Source organism: Morus notabilis, unplaced genomic scaffold, assembly GCF_000414095.1.
Source record: "Morus notabilis unplaced genomic scaffold, ASM41409v2 Scaffold2035, whole genome shotgun sequence".
In the NCBI taxonomy this organism is placed as follows: Eukaryota; Viridiplantae; Streptophyta; class Magnoliopsida; order Rosales; family Moraceae; genus Morus; species Morus notabilis.
In genome coordinates, this window is record NW_010360448.1 from 403,073 (window position 1) to 413,505 (window position 10,433).

At 36.3% G+C, this 10,433-nt stretch overlaps 1 protein-coding gene across 1 annotated transcript; it reads left to right on the forward strand.

Annotated features, from left to right (window-relative positions):
- The first annotated feature begins 1,901 nt into the window (after positions 1 to 1,901).
- On the forward strand, positions 1,902 to 9,289 carry LOC21402882 (NADH dehydrogenase [ubiquinone] 1 beta subcomplex subunit 10-B). Its single transcript, XM_010096455.2, has 3 exons — positions 1,902 to 2,275; positions 2,383 to 2,473; positions 9,006 to 9,289. The coding sequence occupies exons 1-2, from the start codon at positions 1,987 to 1,989 to the stop codon at positions 2,424 to 2,426; spliced, it is 333 nt and encodes a 110-aa protein (XP_010094757.1). The 5' UTR covers positions 1,902 to 1,986; the 3' UTR covers positions 2,427 to 2,473; positions 9,006 to 9,289.
- The last annotated feature ends 1,144 nt before the right edge of the window (positions 9,290 to 10,433 follow it).

Sequence of the window (10,433 nt, forward strand, 5' to 3'; positions counted from 1 at the left end):
CTTAAATGTTGTCTTAAAAAATAGAATTTATTTTATTAAAAATTTACTTTCTTTTCTCTATATTTATTCTTTTTTTTTCTTCCAAAGATTCATGTTTAAAACTGAAAAATACCACTTTCTTTTCGGTCCTTTTCCTCCTCTCTTTTTCAGTCCTTTCAAATGCACTTCTTTCAATATTCAAAAAACCAAAACTGACACCAAATCTTGGCCTTCTCCTCCTCTCTTTTTCTTCTTTCTCCCCTCTTCTCGAACTATGGCACCGGACCTCTGCACAGTCGACAATCTCCCTCATGCAACTTTCTGGGTTGCAAGGTTGCAGCGATGAACGTTCAAAGTCGCAAGCTCTTTAGAACTGGATATCTTCCCCTTATTGATCAAGTAGCCATGCTAATCTCTCCTCCAAATGCAGGAGAGATCAGAGTTTTTAGGAAGAGGAAGAGACTAGAGTTTTTAGGTATGAAGGATAAAATCGTTTCTTTAAATTGTACATAAGTAGTTTGTCTCAAACTAATTAAAGAAAGTGACATGAATATATAATAATATCTCTAATGTAATGTTAAATTAGTGCGTCAATACCGAAATGTAGTATTTAAGTAGGAATATCACTCTTCAATAGGATGCTATTTTTGATGATAAAACATACACTATACTTAGTGGTATGTTTCCACTTTCCATCATATATAGCATATGCTAAATTTTAGCTTTTGATTGCTACTCGTGATATGTTTATCCTTTGATTTATTAAGTACAAGATCAACATTTTTAAGTTGGTTTAAAACTAAAAGTTGACTGTTACAACTTTTTAAAGCTTTATACAAAAGAAATTTAACATTTGAGTTAGTAATATGCATTGAAACACAAACTAAAATAATATATATTCACACTTTTTGGTGCCAAATTTGACATTGTCCTTTTAAAAAAAAAAAGTTTGACATTGGCGTTAGCATTAAGAAAATTACATAATTTACTGTTAAAAGTGCACGGGTTTAGATTTTTACCCTCATTTTTTTTATTAATACCCTTTTGTTACTATAGTTATTTTACTAAAAATGTTATTAATTAAGAGTAAGTGGTAGAAAAACAAACCCATACACTTTTAAAGGTATTTGTCTTATTTCGCGTTAGTATTTGCATTGGAATTAGGCCTTTAACCTCGGAAGACAGGGTATTAAGCCTAATTTTTAAAGTATTTACACAAAATGAACATTTTTACTGTTTAGGATATATCTTTAATGCAATAATATTATCAGTTTCTATATTTTATAGTTACTAATAGAATATAATACAAAATATATGGTTTTTTATCTGAGTGGTTGTGAATTTGTATAAATACTTTTAAAAGGTAATTAACTAAGGATAAAAATATATTGACGAGATATAAATATAACAACTCGTGGACATTCCCTTTTTCATAATTGTAAAATGAACATACATGTAATTAAATGAAAATGAAGGGAAATAGTAGAAAATAGGCCAATATGAAAAGCTTAAGAAAGTATATAGGCCAAATTTTAGTTATAGAAATTAATAGGCCATAACTTGTCAAGTTATGACTCATAACCAGATAAGTTACGGATAAACTTGTCAAGTTATGGTTCATAGCCAGACAAGTTATGGACAATTATAAATAATAACTTATCAAGTTATGGTTCATAACCACACAAGTTATGAATGAAAACAGTAATTTAGCCTATTTATTAATTTATATAAACTATTGACCTATTAATTTTAATTCATCTCAATCTTTAAACTATTTTCCTCTTTCTCCCTTAAATGAATTTTCTCAGCAATAGGACCAATAGGCCAATCTCAGCCCAAAAGAGTATCGCATCCTTACGGCCCACAGCCTAAAAGGCCACACGATCAAAAGAAAAGCGTAGAAACTCATCGGCAGAACAAGAACGAAAGCAAGAGTAGAGGATTGAGTGAAGAAGAGAAGAGAAGAGGGAAATTAAATTAAATTAGGATCATAGTGATAGAAAAAAGATGGGGAGGAAGAAGGGAACAGTGGAGTTCGATGAGTCGGCGCCGGACGACTTCGACGCATCGAAGCCATACAAGGACCCGGTGGCGATGCTGGAGATGAGGGAGCACCTCGTGAGGGAGAAATGGATCGACATCGAGAAGGCCAAGATCATCCGCGAGCGCCTCAAGTGGTGCTACCGCGTCGAGGGCATCAACCATCTCCAGAAATGCCGCCACCTCGTCCGCCAGTACCTCGACTCCACCCGCGGCATCGGTTGGGGCAAGGACGGCCGCCACCCCGCCCTCCACGGTCCGACAACTACCTGACAAAATCAAATCTTGTTCATTCACTCACTGCCTTTGGAATTCATTCATACCCTAATTTTTTTGGCCTTTTTTTTTTTTGTTTTGAATCAGGTCCCAAGGTTGAGGTTGAGGGTGAGGCGGCGGAGGCCGAGTGATTTTGATCATATGCTGTTTGTGTCTCCAGATTGATTTTTGTTTTGAGGTACTTTTTTTTTTTTTGGCTTTTCATTATTGCATTGGTGATTATTCACTGTCTCGTATGCAATTGGAGCAATTTAGTTCTTGTTGGCGATTTGTTTTTTTTTTTGTTTGTTTTTGTTTTTTTTTTTAAATAATGTGATACTGGCAAATACTTAAAATAATACAAAGGGCTGTGCTTTTATCACGATTGCAGCACATATCTTTTACAAATGGTGGTGAAATTATCCCTATGTTTTACATATGGTATTAAAAACTCTCCCCAAAATGGTGTTAATATATCCCTTGTAGGAAGGTTTTAACACAATTTGTATTGTGTAGGGGATAAGTACCGTATTTATGGAAAAACACAGGGGAGGTTTTTGTTATTAACCCAATAGAGAATCAATGTATACCCTTGGATTGAGTTTACTGTCGTTTAAGCCTATCCAGTTACTAATATCGAAGAAAATCTATGCCGGGAAGCTGGAATTATAAATGTGGGTCATTTTAAGAGGAAGTCTTTTAGTCCTGGGAATTATGTCTGTTTTAGATGGTGTGAGAAATTTGTCTTGAGGATTTTCATTGAGGGTGGAGTGAAAACGTTAGTTGGGTGTGGACTGTTGACTGTATCTAACTAAATTGACGCTTATTGCTACTGCAAATTCTCAATGACAAAAATAAATATTAAGGTAGTTACAAACTATGAACTATCTGGGTGGGAATTTAAAGCTATGGTTCCTTGACCTGTGATTGTCTGAATTATCAAGGTCCTGGTCATAGACACATTGTAGGTAACACAAATTGGAGATCATGGATTTTAGATTTATATCATTTTAAGGGGAACTTTAATCATGAAATTTTTTGGTTAATGATAGAGTTGGCAAGATATTGATTATGCTGAAACTAATTTGAATGATACCTTAGAAGGAACATGATGCAGTGGAATGGGATATATCAAGCCTAATCCATGGATAAGGGGAAAATCCCCAAAACTTAGAGAGAAAATTTTGGTAATCAATATGTCAATAATCTAGTCTAACTATTACAATGGCTAATCTGGTTATTTATAGCTTGCATACAACGATAACAAAAATACTGAGACAAACAACATACTAGATAGATAACGATAAACAAATAACAAAATTAAATTTAAGTTGATAAACTAAAGCAAGGGACAATGAAACTAAAATAATGGCTAATATAGCTAAAAGCTCCTATATTAACCCCCCCTCTTTTTTTTTTTTTTTTTGGAAGAAACTCAACCTCAAGTTTGGTAAAAAGCACATCAAAACAAACGTGATGTAATAGGAGGCCACTTGTGAGAAAGGTCCCGTTTTGGTTTGCGGGAGTGGTAGACCCTAACTGAATAGCTCCTCCGAATTACATCCCAAACCCAAAAGGGCACCAAAGCAATGGAGCAATGAAATAACACTAAGCTACTGGCCATTTACTCTTGAAATCTTCACAATCATTGTCTAGTGTACCAACAACTTGGCCAACAAATCAGTGGCTTAACTTTCAAATCTTAACAAATAATTCACTCAATTTTCATTTTCAAAGTTGGTACTTTAATTATTTCGATTTCTCCATCAACTTGGTTTGTTGGTTCACTATGAGCTACAACAACTATTTTAACATCTATTTGATTGTTCAAATTTTCAAGTTTGACCTCTTTGAGGTTCTCGAACAATGATCTCACATTTAGTAATTTTGTCTCCAAATATAACACAAGCTATCTGTTTATTTTTCTTAAAATCAAACAAGTCAGCTACAAATTGCATCATATTGGAGAGAGTTGTGGGTTTTATCTTGTAAAGTGGGCTTGGATTTATGAACAAATCGAGTTTGGTAGGCAGAAGGTTGTTGGGCTTGAGAATTTGATCTGGTCCACTTTAACCGTGGGTTAACTTAGGTGCATTGAGCTCTTCATTACCACCACCATCCAAACTACCTTAGTCATTCCTACCACTGGCCAAACCACCACGAACGCACGAATATAAAACCACCATTCACCTCACAGATCCAGAACCACCACCATCGGAGGGAGCAGTGTTGCACTTCTTCGTGCAATTCTCCTCTAGCTTTTGACATCGATGCCGGCAACTCCATAGATGCGATTCGGCCGAGGTCCTAGACTCCTTGTCTTCCCCCTTCTCCACCGTTCCCATGAGTGAATTGGCGAGCTCTACATATCCCTTATTCGTAAATTCATTGCTACCGACGAAGAGGCATGGAATCTCGGCGAATGCCCACAATCTCAGCCAAAGACATCCAAGAAACTCAGAGATTCCGACATCCCTAATCTTTCTTGCCGTCAATGCTCAGCTCTGAGCTTTGCGATTTTCTTTGATGTCCCCAATGTCTCTCGATGATGGCACTCGTCGACCTCTCTCTTAGGTGCATTGAGCTCTTCATTACCACCACCATCCAAACTACCTTAGTCATTCCTACCACTGGGCAAACCACCACGAACGCACAAATATAAAATCACCATTCACCTAACAGATCCAGAACCACCACCATCGGAGGGAGCAGTGTTGCACTTCTTTGTGCAATTCTCCTCTAGCTTTCGACATCGCTGCCAGCAACTCCATAGATGCGATTCAGCCGAGGTCCTAGACCCCTTGTCTTCCCCCTTCTCCACCGTTCCCATGAGTGTATTGGCGAGCTCTACATACCCCTTCTTCGTTAATTCATTGCTACTGACGAAGAGGCATGGAACCTCGGCGAATGCCCACAATCTCAGCCAAAGACATCCAAGAAACTCAGAGAGCTGCGATCTCTTCCGACATCCCTAATCTTTCTTGCCGTCAATGCTCAGCTCTGAGCTTTGCGATTTTCTTTGATGTCCCCAATGTCTCTCGATGATGGCACTCGTCGACCTCTCTCTTTGGTGGCTGTGGGATTTAAGAGCGTTGAGTCCAACATCCAAAGACGAACATCGCTAGTGCAGACTCGGTGCAACAGCGACATTTGCATCCGGGCACATAGAGGTCGCACCTATCTCACTCACCCATGTTCGAAGTCAAAAACGATGTTGCAAGTTGTTTCTTCGTTGTCGTCCAAGTCAAATGCTGGTGAGGGCTGGAGTGGGCTTGGCGTTGGGAGTGGCCGTGGAAGATGGTGCACTCATTGTGGCGACAAGTGTCCTCTCATGCGATTTGCAACTCTAATTCGTAAATTGTATCAAGGAGCCCTACGCATTAGTGAGCAGAGGCCCAAAAATAGTAGGGCTCACATCAGATTTTTAAGCCCAACAAAGAATGTAGCCCTAATAAAACTTTCAATCAAGTTTTCCTATGTTTGACAAGCCTAATAGTCAAATTGGCCCAAGTTTTCATTAGAATTCCATGCTCACATTACAAGGTAGATATGTAATTCTCTATGATATTATGCAATTCGTATATGATTGGTTTGATAGGAAAATAAAATTGCATCTTGTCTTACATTGGAAGACAAAATTACTGATTGTGGAGACATTTTTCAAAAGTAGTTTATGAAGAATCTTGATGGGTTAATTGAAGTGTTCGTTTGGTTCGCGGGTTCGAGTTGGTGTGGTTGTAAACCTTTACAGTTTGAGCTGAAAATTTTGAACCTATATGGTTTAACTTCTAACTGTAGTCTGACTTGATGGTTGGCAGTATGAAGTCTAATCATGGAATAAAACATCACACTATGAAAATGTGTTTGGATAGTATGAGAATTATGTTGAAACTGGAAATAAATTCATGATTTTATTGTAACAAAAAAGTTCAAAACCAATTCAATCAAATACACATCGAAATGCCTGTTTGAGCTAGGTTCATGGGTTCAAACCCATGTGAACCTACAAACCAAACACACCCGAAAATTTAGATGGTCAAATTGGTCTTGAAATGATTGTTTAAACTCATAATGGACAAACCAAATTACTTGATCAAGAATTTGGTACATTGGGAGCACAACTTGGAAAGCCAACAACTTAAGAGTGCAAATTTTGAAGATTGGTAGTGAACCCTTTAATTCTCATTGGTCGAAATTGTTGGAACATGAGACATTGATTTTCAAGACCAAAGGGACAAGGCGATGTCCATGGTGATTGGTTTGGAATTTTTCAGCATTCCAATGCTCCATTGCTTTGCTGGTTGTGGGTTTGGGATGTGATATGGAGGAGCTATCCGGTTGGGTCCACCACTCCCATAAGCTAGAGCGAGAGTGTTTTGGCACTTTTAGTTGCCACATCACGATCGTTTTCATGTGCTTCTACTAAATTTGTGGTCAAGTTCTTTTTTCAAAGAAGAGTGAACTGATTTAGGAGGTTTTAGTTATAGTAGTCCTTTTTAGTTGCATTGTCGTTTATTAAATTAGCTATGCTTTTTATTTGTTTATTGTTGTTTGTTTAGCTTGTTGTATGTCTTAGTTGCTATTTTGGTATTGTTTTGTCCGTGGGGTATAAATACCCGCATTAGCTATTGTAAGGGTTAGACTTGAATATTGACATATTGATTATCAAAGTCGAGTTCTCTCTCCATTGGGATTTTCTCCCTTATGGGTTAGGATTAAGTGGATTTGGAAAATTATGTCCATCTTCCGTCCGGTTAGGCCAGTAAATTCTATCCTCCCAATTCAGCTGCATCAGAACAGGTTCTAAGCATAGTATGCTATGCTCCTTTTTGGAGAACCGTGTTACTGTGAGCCTTCTATTTTGCAAATATTGGTAGTCATGCATCAAATGTCTTTTTGGCATATTGGAGAACTCAACGGTTTGGTTAGTTTACTTGCTTGGAGTGAGATATGATGCGGAAAAAAAAAAATGTATTTGGTTTTTCAGAGTTTGACAGCTCCATGTGGTGTTTGGGGTTTGTAGGCTTAAATGGTATACCGGTAGTATTTTTTGAGGACCAGAAAGTAATGTGAGTACGTCCATTGGTTCGTGGAACTGTATAGGGTTTGTTATAACCCTTGATTTAAAAAGAATAAGCATTTTGGGGCCAATGCAAGTAATACATCCAAAGGTTCGTAGTGATTTAGAGGTTCAAAGGCTTTTGTCAACAGTTAGTTTAGAAAACCTCCCGTGTGGTTAACTGAATGCTATCATGAAATCCAGTGACTTGGGAAATGAGTTTGTGAGTTTGGTTGCCTGGTTACTCTGATATAAGAAGTTGACCAAACTGGGCATTTGTAGTAATGTTAATGGTACTTGCCAAGCATTTCTGCAATTCTTTAAGTATGGATTGTGTTGCAAAAAGAAAAAATAATAATAATAATAATAAAAGGACTATAGTTATATCCTATGATTTGAATGATTTGCTTGAATGTTAAAATCACTCATATGTTTAAATTTCTATTGTGAATAAATTTCATCAATATGTTTGTCTACTGTGAATTAATTACATTAATACCAGATTTTCCTTACCTTTTGACCACCTTGAGCATCTTCTTTTCCTGCTGTGTGTCGTGTATTTCCACAATGAATGTTTGGCTTTGCTAAATGGTTATACTTCCACTCCTGGTTATTTACACAAAGTAAAAGTGCAATAAATTACATTTGGAAAGCAGAGTAAAAATATGCATTGTTAATTCACCAATTACTTCCCCGAATCACCCATTCTTCAGGGCCTCACACAGTTGATTACTCGACTCAAAGCTCGCAAAGGATTCTTAGTTGGAATGATAATCACAAGAAGGGAAAAAAAACAAAAACCAAAAAACCAAATTGTCGCGTATTTCAAAGAAACAGTTTCTTTTTAGTGTGCTGAAATGCAAAAAATAAAAAATCTTTTGCCGACTGTTATTTGCATTTCACTGCAAATTCTTTTGTTGGTGCTTACCAAATAGGTGTAAAATTGCAAGCCCTCTTGACTTCTGTTGGGCAATTGAGGATTGAATGGGCCTTGGATTTGAACTTTTTCACAGAATTAAATGCCCTTTTCAAAACATCTGAAAGTAGTAGTTGCATTATGAAAAGTCTAGGAAATAGTGAACCGTCACTTGCATAGTAATGTATCATATAGGTTTAATGCAGAATTTTGTGCTTAGAATAATTTTTATTTGATGCTACACCAAGTGCATTAATCTGATCATTTATTAATTTTTGTATGTAAAAAGTACTTGAAATGTTGAACAAATTGAAGGGAAATGGAAAATTTTTTTTCCCTTCTTTGATGGCGTAAGAAACTCTTCATTAATTTACTTGATTCTAGCAAAGTGTGATTATTAACTTCCCCTTTCATTGTGAAATTTACATGTTCACGATGGGATTTATTTACCGCAACCAGTTTCTGTGTCCATCCGACACAACTTGTACACTGCATTCTGCAATATGACGCAATATGATGTCCTGAATCTGAATCTTATTGTGATGCAAGGGAAAGGGAAAGGATAATGTGACGTTTTGTTCATGAATTCAGAGTTATAGTTAATGATTTTGATTTTTAAAATTTAAATTTTTTATGAGAGAAAAATACTGTAACGAATCAAGAATTATAATCTTAAATCACATCAGAACTTTCGAAACAAACGGAGGCATAATTCTCAAGCTGAATTTTTATTTTATTTCTCTCTTTTTTTTGCAGGTGCCTAGAGTTGGTGTGAATAGAGGTGCTCAAAATGGAGGGCTCAACTTCATTGTCCTTTGGTTTCATTGTTGCTCTCTTTTTCTTTATCCAGACTCTCTCATCATCCACAGTTCTTCTTTTGTCATGTAATGTGCAGAGGCCAGGTGCCCTCGGATCTTATCCTTTTTCTTAGATTTTCCTGCTTGTCAGCGTCAATATACAGGCATGCAACTATTTTGAACAGGACCGTGAATGAAATTACATCAGATACATAAATAAATAAATAAGATTCTTGTCTGGATGTGCTTGTATTTATTCTTGTAAAATCTCATTTGTTCAGCTGTTTGGTGGAGGAATAATTCAGCTGAGGTTATGGGTTATTTACACACACACACACACACACACACACACACATATATATATATATATATATTATCGAAGGTAAAGGTTGTAGCTTTTATTATAGGTCCTGGCTTCGGCCTTGGAACTCAGCTTTAGCAGTGACTAGATCGTAGGGAGCAAGAAAATTGGAAATATACTTATTATTATGCATTCGTCTTGAGTTTATCTGAGAACGAAGACGATATTTTAATTTCGTTACTTTCATGATTTAAGATGATTCTGCTATGTCTCGTAATTATTGGCAGGTGGCAAATTAGTGGAGAATTAATTGACATGATAAATTATTGTTTTCAGCCAAAAAAAAAAAAAGGAACTATTGTATACCTACCTTTAAGTTGATTCGTCAGTACCTTTTTACTAATTTAAATTGTTAAGAGGGTCTTAACATTGTTGAGATGCTCTATACGGTCTTGATTTCAGTTGAGCTCTTATCGTTTATGATAAGAAAAATGGTACAACTTTCTACGAAGTCGTGGTCTTGTTCAAGGAAAACTTCTTGCCCTTGTTATTACATTAATTTGGTTTTTCAAGGCATTAAAACCACGTCTCACTTGGTCTATGTTTATTCTGAATTCATGGTTTTGCTACTTGTAAGAACATGTTTATGCTAGAGACAAATATATATATATATATATATATATATATATATCTCTCTCTAATTCATGGTTTTGCTACTTGTAAGAACATGTTTTTGCTAGAGACAAATCTCTCTCTCTCTCTCTCTCTCTTTCTAATTCATGGTTTTGCTACTTGTAAGAACATGTTTTTGCTAGAGACAAATCTCTCTCTCTCTCTCTCTCTCTCTATATGAAGTAGTAGGCAGAGATGTTAGGAACTCGCTCGTCTTGCGAGAAAGCAAATCGATTATGGATGAGAACTTTTAGTTGCATTTTGTACTAATTCCTTCATGAAAACCTCAATACAGGAGTACAAGTTATGGCCCAAAAAAAAAAAAAAAAAACTTAGCTGGGGACTTGGAAAGATATCTATACAAAATAGAGGAACAAAATTACAAGAAGATGAAAAAGTTAAAACACCTATTCC